Here is a 17683-nt window from a genome sequence, read left to right as displayed (position 1 = left end):
AGACTGAGGCAGGCGCCCTCCCCTGCTCATCTCCTTTGTCTGATGCCTGCTGGGGAGTCTCTCACTGGGGACTGAGCTCTCAGCCAGCGTTTTCTTTCCCGCTCTTTCTCGCCCTGCCTGCTGTCCATGTCTCCCCCCGCCCCGCTCCAGCTCTGTCCTGAGCCTTCCTGTCCTGGTGAATGTTGGCTGTGCTCTTGGGGTTGGCATTTGCTGTCGGTCTTGGGAAAGTGTTTAGGTTCTCCCTCCTCTCTGTGTGGGCATCAGAGACTCAAGGCAAAGCCCACATTGATATGTCCAGGCTGCTGCAGCCCCCTGGTAGCTGGGAGGCCCGGGGCCGCACCCCAGATGGCAGCAGGGTGGGCATGATCCTGTAGGGGTGGGGGTGCGGGGTGCTAAAGGAAGGAGACTTTCTGGCACTTGGCTTTTCTGGGGGGTTGGGGGAAGCTTGGGGTGTCTGTGTACCAAGCACCGTGGGGTTTCTGGAGACCCCCAGGAGTGGAGGTTTGTCCTCTTGGGTTCTGTGCTGGGGGAGGAGGCTCTGTGGGGAGTTGGGCTTCAGGCGGGAACCTCCACCTGAGACGCAGGAGGAACATGCCCTAGCCCCAGAGGACTGTTCTGAAGCCACTAAGGTGGGCATGTGCAGGCCTCGGCCAGCGTTTGATTCCAGTTTGGGGGGAAAGGCGGGGAGACAGGTCAGGAGGCATTTGGGACACTTAGAGCCGTGCCCTATGGGAGACAGAGCCCTAGGCCGTGCATGGCCGTGGGCAGATCGCTCCGTCTCGGGACCTCACTTCTGTCTTCTGTGGATGAGAGTTTGTGCAGAATGGTCACTGAGGTCTGTGCCCCTTTCTGATTGTTGGGTGAGGAGGTGTTGGAGCAGAGGTTTCAGATGGAGGAGTTGGGGGGGGGGGTCCCCATGAGTGTGTCCCCTTCCCTGGGGCTGGGCAGTGTCTCCGTCAGGGTGAGGCTTCTCTAGAGACGGCCGCCTCGGTGGCTGCGGGCTCCCAGCAGGATGGCAGGCTCCACACCCAGAGCAGCCGGCGCTGGGCCGGAGTTTGAGCCTCCATTGGACTTCCCCGGTTACAGGGGGGCGCCGGGCCCAGTGAGTAGAGCCTGCTCCGGGCAGTGCCAGGGGACCTGGGCCTTACGTGCTACCCACCGCTCGCTCTCTAGCGTCCTTCTGTCCAGTAAGATCCCACCTCCACATGTGGCTACTAAAATTTAGATTGAGAGTAATTAAAATGAAGTAAAATGAAAATTTCAGTTACTCGTAGTCATATGTGACTGATGGCTACCATCAGTGAGAATATAGAACCTTTTCTTCACAACAGAAAGATCATAAAGGAAGAGCGTATTATGGTGGGAGGTCTCGTTACACACACACACACACACACACACACACACACACACACACGTGTGCCACCATCCGCATCCCCCATTCCTTCCATCTGCTCAGCTCCCCAGCTGTGGCAATCTCAGGCAGCCTTCCCTCCCCTGCTCCCTTCCTAGAGGGAAGGAGACCAGGCTTGCACCCCTGCCTCCCTCACAGCACCCTGTGCGCCTGGCGCAGCCACCTCCCTCACCGTCAAGCTGCCATTGTCCCCCGGCACAGCACTCATCCCAGGAGGACAGAGTTAAGGGACCCTAACATGGGGTGACAGCGTGGGCCCCATCTCTCTGAGAGCCACCCCAGGAAATGTCTGGTAGAACTCTGTCTCAGGGACCTGCATCCCTGAATCCCTGAGTCTGCCCTAAACAGACGGAGATGCACAAGTAACCGAGGCTGGAGAACGAGGGGGGGGGGTCCCCCAGGTGCCCACCTCATCAGCCAAGGCTTCGGGGCCGGAGAGGGGCTGGGAACGGCCAGGGAACGGGCTTGCAGTGGCCATGCCCAGGGCCCATTTGTTTATCACGGTCAGCAGGTCCCACCGCTTAACAATCTTACGGGTTTGAAAGGGGCAGAAACCAGTCCTCGCAGCATCCAGACAGGCTCGCTCACCCCTGGGACCTGGCTGTTCTGTTCTTTCTCGGCCATCAAACTGTTCAGATTCCCATCCCACTCACACTCGAGAAGCCTCTTGTTGGTCCTCACCTGTGGCCATCAGGGGCCCCAGAGTGCGGCCGCCTGCTCTCAGCGGGTCAGGGGGTGGCCGCTCCCCGCCCCTCACAGCCCTCACTCGGGAGCCAGGCTGGTCCAGGTCCGTCCCCTGCGGCCCGGAGGAGCCCCTGTGGAGAGGTGGCTCTGTCTGTTCCCAACACTCCCCAGCAGCCTGGGGCTTCCCACACACTGGGGAGTCCCCGGGTCTTCCCAGCGAGATCTCATGAGCGGCGTCTCCCTGAGAACCGGACTGGATCCTCTGGAGCCTGGGCTGCAGGGCAGGGCCCCCGTGAGGGAAGCTTGGCAATGTCCTGACATCTGTCTCTTGCCTCGTGTCAGTGAGGAACGTTCTGGTAGATCTGGCCGAGGAGGCTCCCTGCCCCGTCAGGCCGCCCGTGGGCCCTCCCCGTGCCCTGGGTCCTGTGAGTCGGACATCAGCACAGCTGTCCCACCACCACCAACTGTCCTGCTGTCTCTTCCTCGTGGCCCCTCTTCTCCACGTGCTCTCTGTGCCCACCTCCCCCACTCCCACCTCCAGTCTCTCCTGCGATGCACGTGGATCCTGCACCCTCCCTGCCCCTCCGACTCCCTCCTAGTGGGACAATTCCAAGTAGCTAGCGGACAGAAACGGAAGACACCCAGGTCCCGAGCGCCGCTAAGGTTCTTACCTGTTAAGGTGCTTCCACTCAAAACCACGTATTCCTTCCCCAGCTGGTTTGGTTCAATGGATGGAGGTCCCAGGTTCGACTCTGGTCTAGGGCACGTGCCCAGGTTGTGGGCTCCATCCCCATCGTGGGGCGTGCAGGAGGCAGCCAGTCAATGATTCCCTCTCATCACTGATGTTTCTATGTCTCCTCTCCCCTCCTGTCTGAAATCAATAAAATATGTTTTTTTTTAAAGTATCCCTTTGAGCCGAAACCGGTTTGGCTCAGTGGATAGAGCGTCGGCCTGCAGACTGAAAGGTTCCAGGTTCGATTCCGATCAAGGGCATGTACCTTGGTTGCGGGCACATCCCCAGTAGGGGGTGTGCAGGAGGCATCTGATCGATGATTCTCTCTCATTGATTTTTCTCTCTATCCCTCTCCCTTCCTCTCTGTAAAAAATCAATAATATATATATATATATATATATATATATATATATATATATATATATATATATATTTTTTAGTATCTCTTTGAGGAACCTACAATCTAACCTTTTCTGGGGTCCTCCTTTTCACCTGAATTGGCTGTTTCTATGAATACCCATCTCATCTGTGGGTGGCCGGCATCCCTCTCAGTGGAGCCCCACTTCACCTGTGCCAACTTTCCTGTGCGCACAGTAGGTGTTAAGCAATGCTTGCCTCTGCCCACCTTTATATTTTTAATATATTTTATTGATTTTATTGTTTGTTTGTTTTTTACAGAGAGGAAGGGAGAGGGATAGAGAGCTAGAAACATCGATGAGAGAGAGACATCGATCAGCTGCCTCCTGCACACCCCTCACGGGGGATGTGCCCGCAACCAAGGTACATGCCCTTGACCGGAATCGAACCTGGGACCTTTCAGTCCGCAGACCGACGCTCTATCCGCTGAGCCAAACCGGTTTCGGCTGCCCACCTTTAGATTCTATGAAAATAGTGAAATGCTCTGATAAAGCGGGCTCGATGCCTTTGGATAATTACTAGAGTAGGGAGTAGTTCTTCTCTAGGAAGACGGGGTGATGGCGGCCGGCCACTGCGCTACCCGCCCCTTCCTCCCAGGCTCAGGCGTCCCCCATACGCCCCTCCCCGGCCCCGCCCCAGCTCCTCGGATCAATATGTGGGCTCGAATTATGACCCCAGTCAGTGGCTCCCTGTTTTCTCTCTTTTCCCCCTCTGGGCTCTTAGTTTAATCTGTTAACTTCTGTTCTCATTTACTTTGCAGACTATTTGCCGATTTCACAAGACATAATTTTTATCAACTAGCTCTTAAGAGAGGCATAACAAATTGGGGTTTGCTACCAATGCTAGAGAGAGGACCCAGTCCCGCCGGGGCCAGCCCAGCTGCTGTCCATGCCCACTGAGCTCTCCTAGCTGCCTGTCTGAACGAATGCTCTTTTGCTCGTTTAATTCGTGGAAAAGACTCGTGTCCTCATTGCTTCACACAGGTTTTTCAACATGATTTCATTCTCCAGTCCTTCCCATTTTGCTCCCTGTGTGCACTGTGAACATCCTCCCCACCTCCCCCCCGCCGCCCCCCCAGTGTAACCGGCCAGAGGGAACTTCTCACAAACTGTGTAGACTAGAGCCTCGGGGGAGGGGGGGAGGCCTGGGAGTCCAGGTAGAAGGCTTCAAATTACTTTAAATAATGGCCAAACAGGCTCATTGGGCATGTCACGGGGTGAGCTTTGAAGTGCTGGTGGGCCACGGGGGTGGGCGATGGGTGTGTTGGGACACCTCTGTCCTGTGTGGACACACTAAAAGCGAACACACACACACACACACACACACACACACACAGAGTTCCATGAATACTAATGTGAGAAACTTAATCTGGAAGAAAAACTGTACTCGTAGGATCTGGTTGCCTATCTTTGGGGTCCATCCTTCAGTGGCTGCTGCCATGATAATTAGAGCAGCCAGTCTTCCAGAGGGGCCAGTGGGGCCCCCTGGGGGCTGCCACATCGCAGGCTCTGTGGGCCCTCCTTCCCCCACCCCACCCTCTCACCCCCTGCCCTGCTGGCCCACTGGGGAAGAGAGGACAGGACTCAGAGGGTCCATCCTGATCAGGCGCACCCCTGATGGTCACCCCCAGAAGGGCTGTCTTTCCCCATGATCCTGACCCCCCTTGCTCCCTATTTGAAACCCCCCCTACACACACACACTCTCTCTCTCTCTCTCTCTCTCTCTCGCTTGGATTAATCAGGTACAGCTCAGTTGGACCCTCAGTAGTCGCCCCTTGGTTCACACTCACAGTTTGTGAGAAGTGGCCCGTGCGCTTCCATTGGGTGCGCTGGATGTGAGCAAATCCGTGTTTGAATGTCAGAGTCCGCGAGACCCACCCGTGCGGCTCTGCGCACCTCATTAAAGACGCTTGATGGAATAACTGGTCCGTTTCTTTTCTCTTCCCGCTGGCTTTTTCATGAGTGCTAGTTTTTGTTTAAGCTCTGTGGCTTTTCCCCCTTCATTTTGTTCTGCTATGTACGGATTGTTTTTGCTTTGGTGAACTTGTCCGAATATGCTTGCCTCCCCAACATTTCAGCCATTGTGAATTTTCTTCATCCCTGTAAATGGCTCGTCTGTGCTTCTCCGTAATGACGTGTCCCACCACCACCACCTCCCATGAACAACCGAGCTAGAAAAATAAATTGTTTACCACGGACATGCTGTGTGCTGCCGTCTCTTAGCCTGACAGTGTCCTGTCCTCGCTCCCGGGAAGGTGACTGCACTGAGTGGCCGGGACCAGTGACAGCCCAGCGCGGTTTCTGAAAGCATAGCCTCCCCCTGGCTGCCGCCAGTCCCCGGCCCCCCTGCTTTCTCGCGTCCCTGCACTTGCTCAAGGTGGTCCTGTCCTTGAGCAGAGACAGCATCTGCATGCCAGCTGCACGGCTCGCCCCACGCCTCTTCCTCTGCCACCACTCCTGCCCTCGAGCGGGAGCGCCAGTGAGACTTCTGAGCCCTGCACATCTGCACACCAGGTGTGCGTGAGCTCATGCACCTGCGTGTGCACACCGGCCTGCGTGCGGCCTGCACGGCGCTTGCTTTCCCGGCTCCCCTGCTCGGCGCAGGTTGCAGGAGGCACTGTGGTCCTGGGCATGAGGCTAGAAGACCTTGTTTTGGGGCCCCACTCAGGCGCATTGTAACCACGTCCCCTTGAGCAGGTGACTTAGCTAAGCCCTGGGGTAATAAGAGTGCCCGGTTAGTGAGGTGGTTACCCTTATATAGGGCGATGTGTACAGGGGAACGTGCCTTGTAAATCAGTGAATGCTCTCCAGTGGGAAGGTCGGAAACGGGCACTGATGTTGCTGCGGTGTCACTGTCCGGCGTGGTTTTCCTTCCCCGTCACCCCACGGAGGTGCCTGTTGGTGGGTCTGCTTCTCCATGAAGAGAACACTAGGTGTACCGGTTAATAATGCGGATTTTTTCAATCGATGGAGTCACACGTATGTTGATATATATATGCGATTTGATATGTATGCTGTTTTGTTGTATTGCTCCTTCAGATGACCACTTGTTCCGATCGATGGCACACGCACTTTCTGAGCAGCACTTGAAAACGTACGAAGAGGTGGAAAATTGGATCTCTGAATGGTTTGCCTCAAAACAAAAAAAGTTCTATTGGGACGGTACCCACAAATTACCTGAAAGATGGGGGAAATGTGTAGCTAGCAATGGACATTACTTTGAATAAAGCACTTTTGATGTTTCTCTTGAAATTGTTGTATTTTCTTTGGATTACAAAATCTGAATTATTGACTGGTTAATAATCTTCACTATTAACTGGTTAATTATTAATCTGCATTATTAACCAGTTAATAGTTAATCCTCATTATTAACCAGATAATAGTTCATCTACATTATTAACTGGTTAATAGGTCATCCATATTTTTATGCGGTTAATAATTTACAGTAATAATTCGGATTTTGTAATCCAAAGAAAACACGACAATTTCAAGAGAAACATCAAAAGTGCTTTATTCAAAGTAATGTCCATCGCTAGCTACACATTTCCCCCATCTTTCAGGTAATTTGTGGGTACCATCCCAATAGAACTTTTGTTTTGAGGCAGACCATTCAGAGATCCAATTTTCCACCTCTTCGTACGTTTTAAAGCGCTGCTCAGAAAATGTGTGTGCCATCGATCGGAACAAGTTTTAATCTGAAGGAGCAATACAACAAAATTGCATACATATCAAATCACATATATATCAATATATGTGTAACTCCATCTACTGAAAAAATCCGCATTATTAACCAGTACACCTAATAAACAGGATTTCAGGGTGAAGCCAGGGAGCTGCTAGGACTGCTTGCCCACCCTCATGCCCATTCGTTCTCTTCCTTCCTTCCCTCTTCACTTACTGATCATCAGACACTGGGTCTCGTACCAATTATTAAACGTGAATAAGACTCGCTCCTTCAGGACACAGTCCAGATGAGGGAGTGAGTCAGGGTGAGACCCACTGAGCACCCTGGGACAGCTGCTCAGCTCAAAAGGGAACCTGCCACTGCTGTGAGGGGCCCGAGGTGGCTGCGGTCCTGCCTGGGGGCCGTCAGGGATGCCTAGAGAGGCTGAACTGGGTCTTGCGAAGTTCAAAGGGTTAGCTAAGTGAAGAGGGGAAGAGGGCGTACCTCAGGCAGAGAGAGACATGACAAGGAAGAAAATTGAAAAGTAAGTACGAAAACACTAAATGATAATGGGCTAAACAAAATAAGAATTGTTTCTCTCTCCGTGTGAAAGAAGCCTGGGTGTAGCTCCATAGTATTAGTCTTGGCTTCTCCTGTCTTCTTGTTCTCTCTTCTTCAACATAAGACTCCATCTCATAAGAAGGCTGCTTGATCCCAGTCATTACATATCCCCCCCCCCCCCCCCCCCCCCCCCCCCCCGCCGCCCCAGAAGAGCACATGGCTTCCCTTAATAATACTTTTTAGAAGTCACACGTGACACTCTGCTTAGATCCCATAGTCAGACCTTGGTCGCACGGCCAGTTCTTGCTACAAGAGAATCGCAGGGATGACTGTATTCCAGGTAGCTGTGTACCCAGCTCGAAACAGGGCTTGGGCCTGTGGGAGAAGCGTGGGATGGGCCGTAGGGGACCCTTGGCAATCTCCACCACAACCCTGAGAGGAAGCATGGCTGGTCCCCTCGGGGTGCCCTCATGGGGAACCCCCCGTTGCTCCTGGTTGGGATACAGGGTGGAGCCCACCGATGAGTGACAGCTGGCTGCTCACTAGCGGGCAAGCCCATCTAGAAATGCCGACCCAGGGCGGCTGGCTCCCAGGTACGTTGCCGTGCCCAGGCACCCACACACGGGCCACCCGCAGCTGTGGGTCCCAGCACTTCCAACCACGTGCTCCCTTGTAACAGAAGCTCCTCCTGACACAGCGGCCTGCACATCTGTTTCACCACAGCCCTCATCTGCACGTCCCTTCCCCTCCAGGGATTACCCCTCCACAGATGGGGCGGAAACCAGGTTTTAAATCACAAGCTAGCTCCTCCCGGCTCCCCTCTGCCGCCTGGCCCTGTCTGTGCATGTGGGGCTAATCCTCTGGTTTGAATATTAAAGGCAAGCTTAGACCCGAAAGCCTATCTGCTACTTTAATAGATGGAAAAGCAAAATTCAGCAGCGCACCCCAGATCTCGCGTGAGGACAGTCAGGGCCGTGGGTGGGGCGTGCCGCTGCGGCTCCCTCCGCGTGGACGGTCAGGGCCGACGCTGTTCCCAGACGGGAGCAGCGCGCAGGGCCGTTTGCGGAAATGAATCAGAGTCATCCGAGTGGACGGGGGTGGCGGGTTTCACGTTCGATTAGCTTTCGGCGCCTCTGGAAGCTCCTCTGCGTAGAGAAGGAAGTGTGCCTAACCCCGCTCTCCGCCCCGTGCTGAAGCCGGGACACTGTTCTCAGGCGGGGAGGCGGGGACCAGGTCTTGCCCCTCGCTTGCTGGGAGAGTAAGGCCACCTCTGGGCCTCAGTTTCCCCCTCTGTCAAATGGGGCTGTTGATCCTTGTCCTGTCCTCTTCGTTGCAGGTTACTGAGTCTAGGGATGAGCTAATGCTTCGGAAAGGGTAGTGTGGTATCCACGCCTGAGCAGAGGGCTCAGCCGGCGTGGTCAGGGGCAGCAGTGAGGTAGGCTGTGGACGTGACTTCACCTGCCCTCTCCGTGGGCTGCGTGGTGCTCGCCAGATCCCAGCTACCCCGGCACTGCCGTCCTCACTTCCTGCACACCGTCCAGGTGCCCGTACCACCAGCTCACAAAGGCTCCAGTAAGCCTGCCAGCAGGAATGTAATCACCTTTCTTCCAACCCTTCAGTTTTAATTTCCATCAGCAAAAGCAAGCGAAAGGTCACAGCTTTAAAAAAACAACAAAGCATAAATAGCTCAGTGCGGCAGTAGAGACAGGCCGCAGTGCCAGGCCTGAGGGCTGCGCAGCTTAAGCCGGAGGACAAACAGCTGCGGACAGACCAGAAGGCGGAGGTGTGGCCCCACTCCCTCCCTCCTCGTCCCTGTGTCCAGATGGACCTGGATCCCCTTCCCCCAGCGACCCTACCCAGCAGGGTCACTGCCTCTGCTCCGTGTGCCCTCAGCGGTGGTGGGGTTGGGTGGAGGGGTCAAGAGCGCATTCTCTGTGGTGCAGGAAAGGGTCTTTAGGGCCTGCCCCGAGCTGGATTCGGATGTGTGTTCCCTTCCGGCCTGACTGGTGTGCAGAATGAGCACAGGGGAGGAGTCACTGGCTCTGCCTGGAAAGCTTTCAGGAATGGGCGACATCTGAATGGGGTTTTGAAGCACAAGTAGAAGTTCGCCAGGCAGGTGATGAGAGAAAGGTATTCCATGCCAAGGGTCCAGCAGACTTAAAGGCATGAATGCATTGCATATCTCACCCCCCCCCTCCCCTTGCATTCCTGCTTCTGTTGATTCTCTGCCCCCTCTCACCCGGGGCCAGATTTGTCACTGGTGGGACCACTAGGCCACAGATTTTAGCATTAGGAAGCAGATGCCACTCCTTTCCAGACCCAGGGAATCTGGGACAAACACTCTGTGGACCAGGAGTGCTGACCCCACCTGCAGCAGGAAGTTGGTTCCTGCGGGGGCCTTGGTGAAGGACACTGCGCCGATCCAGTGGGCGCGGGGTCTCTCCCCTTTGAGGTGGTCAGCCTCGCCCAGAGGCCCTTACCACAGGGAGAGTGGCTGCTGCCGCTCTCTGCGGGGGGAGCCAGCCGCTCTCCCTGTGGCGCTGCTGCCCTGCGCTGAGCCCGAGGCCAGCTCTGAGTGGCACTCGCTTAAGGCCCCTCTAGACTTCCTCCATCTAACCTCTGCTACTGGCCTTGCGTGCGCTGGTATCCCAGGTAAGGCCACGCGTAGGAAGAGCCCCTTCGTGCCCCACCCCCTTGCATCTATACGTCCGCTTCCACCCCTCCATCCTTTACTCATGGAGCACCTGGTTGTTCAGCACCTGCTCTGCCACAGGCCCTGCCCTAGGAGCCCGGGGGCACATGTCAGGACAAGAGGGGACAAGAGGGCCTCGGAGCTCACAGGCCCAGCTGCCAAGGACAAACACCTGGGCTCTGGGATCCACGTCCCCACCTGTGCTCACCGCGCCCGGGGCCGTGGCCGCCCCAGCCAGGCCCTCCCTGAGCCCCCGGGGAGCCTCGAGCCTCCTGCCATCACATTGCCCCACCAGACTTAGAGCTTGCGCTGCGGGTAAAACACACCCTTATCACTCACCAGCGAATTGTAAACGTTATCTATTAAAGCACTTTGGATGTGAAATGTCATGTAAATTAATAGGATTTTAGAATGGGAAGGCACCAAAGGGAGTTCTCAGCTCCGCTACTGTTATTACCTTGAGCAATAATAATAAAAATAGAAATAAAAGTTATCATCCCACTTACTAAGCCATTACCGAGTGCCAGATTACCGTGCCGAGCACCCAGCGCCATCCTCTCGCCGAATCTCTCAGCAGCCCGGCCAGGAGGCGTCCCTAACGGGGTTACGGAGGAGCAGCACAGGGCCCTGCCCAGCTGCAGTCAGACGCAGGTGGGACGCTGCGGGTGCCGAGTGGGGCAGGTGCCGGGCCTCACCCACTCTGGGCCTCCGGGCTCAGTGGCAGCCTGCACCCTGTTTTGCTCCCTAGCACCTTCCGTGCCCGGCCCTGCACCCATGGTCTGCACTTGCCTCTTCTGGGAACTTCCCTTGGTTTTCAAAGGGCGCCCCCTGGCTTCCTCTTCTAGCTTCTAAGACCCGTTTCATCCAAACAGAAGCTCTCTGGCGACAGAAGGTTAAACCTCGCAAAGCTTTTGTAACAGTGCGCCTTCCTTTTATCTCCATCTGAATGTCCAAAGAAATACATGTTATTTAAAAATTAAGCCAAACAGCAGTTGCATTGAGAAATATCTGGGGCCGTTTCTGTGCCATCCCCCTGCTGTAGGTGCCAGCACCCTTGGGCTCTTGGCCCCAGAACCTCGCAGCTCCCCTTAAGCAACAGGGAGGACCCAGGACCCTCCCCTGGCCCAGGCAGGCCTGGCCGCCTCACTGGCCTCTCCGCCTCCCTCTCCGGCCGGCATTAGCCAGGCTCCAGCAGAGGGCCCGGCACTGCCGCCCACGCTCCCTGCACCTCGTCCCCAGCTCTCTCCTCTGCCCCGGGCCTCCCTGGGAATGGCGCTGTCGGTGTCCTCGGTGAGTGTCAGGCTTGCTTCCAAAACAGTGTAGAAGTCGGATTTCTCTTTTGAACGCCAGGAACTCGGGGTGGGGTTTTCTTTTCCCAAATAGACATATGTTTGCTTCCTAAATTATACAGTTTGATCATGTAAATGTGTAGCTTTGGTTATCAATTGTCCCTCTTCACGCCCCCTGTTCTGTTCCGAACCCCTGGGTCCTCTCACTCCAAAAATGTAGCATTCAACTGTGTCCATTCCCACCCCTTTGCAGCCCCTCCCGCTGAGCCACACCAGCCAAGGCAAGCCCACCTCCCTGCAGGAAAAAGGAGTTGGTTACTCAGGGCCCAGGGAGGTGACACCCACGTCACCCAGCGAGGCGGGGCAGCCGGGGCTGGAGCAGGCTTTGAGGCCAAGCCCAGAGAGCCTTCTGTTACTGTGTCCCCCACCTGAGGGACAGAGCAGCTCCAGGCTACCGAATCGAACAGGGTCTGACTGGAATCCCACCATCAGTGCTTCACTCCTGTGTATCAGGCATTTTCTTTTCCAATGCCAGGTACCCGAATAGGAGATGCTACATTCCTAATGCCCGAGTTCCCCGGTAGGCAACCTAGGGCACCGAGGCCCTGAGATTCTTTTCAGCAAAATGCTTCTCTCCTTCTCTGCCTGATCTATTGCTAAGACATGGGAAGCTCAGACGACCAGGGCCGTGCCAGCCGCTTGGCCCCGTTGTCCTTAGAGCTGAGCAGAAGATGGCACGCTCTCATTTGAGCTTTGGCAAGTGAGCCCCACTAAAATGACATCATGGCCAAAACCAGTTTGGCTCAGTGGATAGAGCATCGGCCTGTGGACTGAAAGGTCCTGGGTTCGATTCCGGTCAAGGGCATGTATCTTGGTTGAGGGCACATCCCCAGTAGGGGGTGTGCAAGAGGCAGCTAATCGATGATTCTCTCTCATCGATCTTTCTCTCTGTAAAAAAATCAGTAAAATATAAAATAAAAAAAATAAAATGACATCATGGCGTTGGGACGGGATAAAGGATGACACAGCACTGTCATTAGTAAGGAATTCAATGCCCCCAGGATGTTTGCGACCACCCGGCCACGTGGCCCAGCGTGGAGAAGGCGGGACAGCGCTGCCCGGGGGAGAATCCTGTCTCGGAGGCAGGGCCGATGGCTGGGTAGAGGGTGACCGTGGGGCTGGAGGTGGAGGGCAGGGAGCCCGGGGAGGGGCCCGGAGGACGCTGTGCGGTGGGGCCGCGGCCCTGTGCCGAGAGAGCTGTGGGCCCGCTCCCTGTACAGGGCAGACTGGGTGGCCCTCCTCTCCCAGCCCCTCCTCGCACCTGTCACTCCGTTCAGCCTGTTCTGATGGAGATTAAATTCCAGCCCTCAGCCATGTGATGCTCAGTCTCCAGCAGCCTTTATCTGAGATTAAGGATAATGGATTTCCCTGGATATTTTTGTCCCTTCCTCTTTCTCTTGGACTTTTCATCCAAAATGCACTCAACTCCAGAAAATAGACCTTTGGTTAAGTCTTTTTATTGATTGAACTCCCCTCCCCCAGTCCTGCCTCCCTGTCCCCCCATCCCCCTACCTCCACCACCTTGTCACACTTCCAAGGATACCTGCTTCCTGAGAGAGTGCAAGAATAGCAGGGCCTTGCTGCTCTCAGTGCCTGCCTTCTCTTCCTCCTCCTCCTTCTCTTCTTTCTCCTCCTCCTCCTCTTCCTCCTCATCTACCTTCTCTTCCTCTTCCTCCTCCTCTTCCCCCCTCCTCCTCCTCCTCTCGCTCCTTCTTCTTCTCCTCTTCCTCCTCCTCTTCTTCCTCCTCCTCCTCCGGTCCATGCTCTCTGCCTGCAGGGACCTGGCGGTCTGAGAATTGGGACAGGGAGAAATAACCTGACTTCCTCCTTATTTTCCTTCAGCTCGTTCGCCAGCACCCACATCTTCAGAAATGTAGATCCTGCCCGGAAGAAGTGGGGAGAGGCCTTGGTGGGGGACCCCTTCCTGGGTGCTGGCAGGGGGAGGGAGCAGCCTCCAGGCGGGCGCCGGGGTCCTCACAGGAGCTGGAGACCCAGTCCGGCCGCAGGGTCCGCCTGCGTGTGTACACTGACTTCACCTGGATCTTTCTTTTTCCCCCTTCAACAGCCCTATTACCATATTTAAATGCAAGTATGTTTCTTTTCATTGGCGTTTGCAGTAGCTTAGCCTGACCTTCCTAGAGTAGCTCGTTCCGTTTGAACTTCTCTCCCCCCAGTAGTTCCGTGTAGCTAGGACGGTAGTCTTAGAGTTTAGTGGGCTTCTAGTTCTCTGTCTGGGGATGGCCCCTCTCTCCTTCCTGTCCTCCCCGCTCCCTGCCACCCGTGGTGCATGTCTGCCCCTCAGTCCTGTGCAGACGCCTCCCTGGACGGCTCTGTGGCCCACGCCCAGCAGCTCAGCTCCGTGCTGCCGCCTCTGGCACATCCCTTAAAACCCGGCACTGGGAATGGGCCTCGGAATCAGGCCTCCACGTGTCTGCCTGGACGGAGAGGCCGTTTGTGCCACGTGTGTGGGAGTATGTCTGCGTGTGTCCCGGTGCCTGGCTGTGTGCACGGTCTGGTAGCCAAGGAACGCCCAGGGGAGGGGACTGGCCCACCGCCTCCCTTCCCTGGACGTTCTGCCGCCACCCTGGGTCACCTTGTCCTTTTTTTTTTAGTCCCATCGCTGGGCTCGCCTGGCTTCCCGGCGCAGTATTCGATAGCATAAGCCTCCAACAAGAAGTTTCTAGAATGCACAGGACTCGATCGAAACCCCAGGAGACCCCGCAGTGCTGATCTGCCTCCGAGGTTGAGCCACTGAGAGAGAGAAAGCCACGGGGCTCCCTCCGCATCTGTCCCGGGGCCCCACGCTCCCTCCCACCGTGGGCTTCACGCGCACGCGGTCAGCCGGACCCCCAGAATTCTCCCCACTGAGGCCTGGGGCAGCCATGCTGCTGACATGACCAAGCCTGGCGTTTAGATGGCCCAGCAAACCTGCAGAGCCTTCGGGAAACAGAGTTAAGCCGACCCCTGGCCAAGGTGCCTATTCTTGTGTCTGTTCCTTCCTGGGGGCCTCCCGCCTGGGGCTCAGGGCAGACGCTCCCTGCAGGCAGCCCAGCCATGCCTGGTCCTGCTCTGGCCGAGCCTGGGGACGGCCAGGGGTCAGTGCGGCCGTGGCAGGGAGCTCAGCCCAGCCCTCCGGAGGAGTGCCTCCTCCGGGGTGACCGGTGAGTGAGCATCTGACACACCTGCAGCTGCTGTGCCTTCCAGAAGCCTGAGAAGCCACTGACCTGTGTCCCCCTAGAAGCCAGCCCGTCCTTTGTGTGGGGGGCGGGGGAGAGGGGCCTGGGAGACGGGGCTGCCTGCGGCCCCTGCAAGGACCCCCCCCAAACCCCCCTGACTCCGGCGCCTCTCTTTCCGCCAGGCTTCCCGGCAGCGGCTTACGGACCAGTGGCGGCGGCAGCGGTGGCGGCGGCCAGAGGATCAGGTAGGAAGGCGTACGGGCCAGGCGGCTGCCAGGCATGCCCCAGTGTGCGGGGGAAGGTAAAGGCCCTGTCGGATCTGTGTGGCTGCGGCTGTCCCCGACTCTCACCACAGCCCGGAGGGCGGGACGGGAGGCTCGGGCCAGGCCCCGCCACCCAGGGCACCTCCCAGCCGGGCTCGGTCAGGGACTGCAAACCAAAGGTAGATTGTTATCCTGTCATTGCAAAAAAAAAAAAAAAGAGAGAGAGAAACGAGTTTGCTCTTGGGCTTTGGACAGCCCCTTCACCTGACAGCCGGCTTCGGGGCGCTGCGGGCATTCCCCTCGGCTTTGGCTGGTCCGCAAGGCTCCTTTCCCCGGGTCTCTGACCCAGCCGGAGACCTGGGTTGGCACCGGGAGGCTCAGCCTCGGAGCAACCAGTCCACTCGGTCCTGCTGCCCCCGGCAGTGGGCCTGCTGCCCCGGCTAAAGGCCAGAGCTCCCGAAGGCCAAACGGGGGCAACCCTGACCTCAGCGAACCAGCTGCAATTCCTGGACTCCGGCTGCCGCCCAGACACTCTTAGCAGAGACGAGAGAGCTCCCGGACTCCGGCTGCCGAGGGAAGCGGGGTTTTCCCGCCAGGAGCTTGCCCCGGTCCTTTGGTCTCCAAAGCCGGCCTTTTAGGAGGTCTGGAACCCCTCAAGGGAGGTGGGAACTTTTTCCCAGGGGCGCTGTGGGCACGTCCAGGCCCCAGGAGGGCCTTGGGTCCTCTCCCCAGATGCCCAGATGCTCACTGTCTTCCTAAGCAGGCGGGGCTTCTGCTGTGCTCTGGACTGCCCGTGAGGCTCCGGGCCTCCCCCTTGGGCACCCAGAGCCCCTGCTCCCCCTAAACCGTGGTTTGCAGCTCCCCCCACACCCCGTGGCCCGGGCTCTGGAGCATCCAGGGGGACCATCCCGTTTGATGTAACAGGGCTCCCAGGAGGGTGGGGAGGGAGGTGCTGGCGAGGGCACCAGGAAGTGGGGCATTAAAGGCCCCGAGGGCAAATGCCAAAAGCCCGAACCTCTGTGACAAGACACTGGCACAGCGAGGCCCATTAGAAACCTCAGTGAAAATCCGTTCCATGCAAACTGGCACTGCCTCGAGCTACAAAGGACCCGCTCCTGGGAATCGCCCCCCCGGGGATTTATGTGGAGGGGCCAGGCTGTTCTCGGGGCGCAGAGGGCAGTCTGCCAGGGAGCTGGGCAGACTGGCCAGCAGGTGCGGAGAGCGGGGTGCCCTCCCTGAGCATCCGGCCCTCTGACCAGCGCCCCTGGGTCCCCCCTGTCCTGGGGTGGGGGCACAGCTTCCTCAAGTCTCCCCCCCCCCTTCACCCACCCCGTTCTGTTTGGATTTTTAACTCAGTCTTTAGGAGCGAGCCTCTGCCCTACCTACCGGTGCCTGGTGGGGGGACGAGCAAAAGGAAACGAGATTTTTGAGTGTTGTTGGTTTTGTTTTCTCCGTTCAGTTTCTTTCTTATTATAACTTGGATTATGAAACTAAACTTTAACCCAAAATTAACCCTGCCTCTCTCCCCACCCCATCCTCCCCGACCTCATGGCAAGTTTAAAGGGCAGCATGGGGTTCTTTGTGAGTCAGAGTGGCCTCCCCGTGGTCCGGGCCCCCCTCCGCCACCCTCACCCCCCACACACCCAGAGCCAGGCGGGAGTCCCACCCACCCCTTCTAACTCTTAACCCCCAGGTCAGAGCCATCTCCAGCCACACCTTTTGTTTTCTCGGGCTCAGTGGTGTTTTATTTGTGGCCATTTCCATCGGAAACGCAGTCTCCCACAGGCCATCCTAGGTCAGCCATGCTCATCGCTGCACTGTTAGTGAACTCTATTCAGGAGTGTGTGCCCCGACCACTGCCCCACACCAGCCTGGTAGAGCAGGAGTAAATCCTCAACTCCGAGGTGTCGCCGGGAAGCTATAGGCACCCCGCAGTGCTGCCTGGGGTCGGGGGCCTGGGCTGTGTCCAAGGGGCATGGCTAGCCTGTGCCCGCCTGGTCAGAACACTCCCCAGCGAGGGCACCTGCCCATGTATACACAGGGAGGCCCACCCCCTGCCTTCCTGTGGGCCTGGCGCAGGGTTACAGGGCTGGGGAAGGAAGAGCTCTGCCTTGCTTTCTGTCAGTGCCTGTTGGCCTGTAAGAACTACCCCTCCCTCTTTAAAAAAAAAAAAAAAATCTAAACTCCGAGCCTGGCAGACCGGCCCACGGCCTGCCTGTCTGCAGTGGCCCCTCCGTGGCACTTGGGCACAGGTGAGAGGGCCACACAGACTTGTTGAGGTCTGCACATCCTCCCTGAGGACTGATTGTCAGGTTCTACCTTCACCCATGCCTGCCACCCTGCACCCCAGCCCAGCTCCTCCCCAGGGGCAGGGGTGCTCCCTCAGCCTCCTGAGCCGGCTACCAGCAGCCTCGGCCCGCGAGGGAGTCGCAGTCCAGCTGCACCCCTTGCACAGAAGCTGGTTCAGGGAGACGCTTTGGGGCACCGACCTTGAGCTTGGTGCCGTGCTGGACTAGCCGAGGACTAAAATGCCAGGGCTCTCGGGGCATGGGGTAAGGACCAGGCATCCCCTATGTTTGTCTTTGCTTTTTTTTGTCTAGCCCCATAGTTTCGTTTGGGCTTTTTCTTTCATTAGGACCAAGGGGAGGAGCTTCCTGAGGCGGAAGCACCTGCCGAGGCCGTGGGGGTAGAAAGCAGCTTCCATTGGGCTCAGGTTGGCAACTCGAACCGGTCA

At 57.1% G+C, this 17683-nt stretch overlaps 1 protein-coding gene across 7 annotated transcripts in view; it reads left to right on the top strand.

The window, feature by feature from the left end:
* Positions 1-17683, top strand: part of MSI2 (musashi RNA binding protein 2) — a 360886-nt gene that overhangs the window by 317822 nt on the left and 25381 nt on the right. For 6 of the 7 annotated variants that reach the window (XM_084862609.1, XM_084862607.1, XM_084862606.1 and 3 more), the window contains exon 11: positions 14869-14931. In XM_084862609.1, coding sequence (XP_084718735.1) covers positions 14869-14931 — 63 coding nt within the window. Of the gene's footprint in view, positions 1-4005; positions 5439-14868; positions 14932-17683 lie in introns of those variants that run through there. The other variant, XM_084862610.1, reaches the window with a different exon arrangement.

This window comes from Pipistrellus hanaki (assembly GCF_964339955.1).
Source record: "Pipistrellus hanaki genome assembly, chromosome: 16".
NCBI lineage: Eukaryota > Metazoa > Chordata > Mammalia > Chiroptera > Vespertilionidae > Pipistrellus > Pipistrellus hanaki.
The sequence above is the reverse complement of the archived record's forward strand: the minus strand, read 5'-3'. Positions and strand labels throughout refer to the sequence as shown.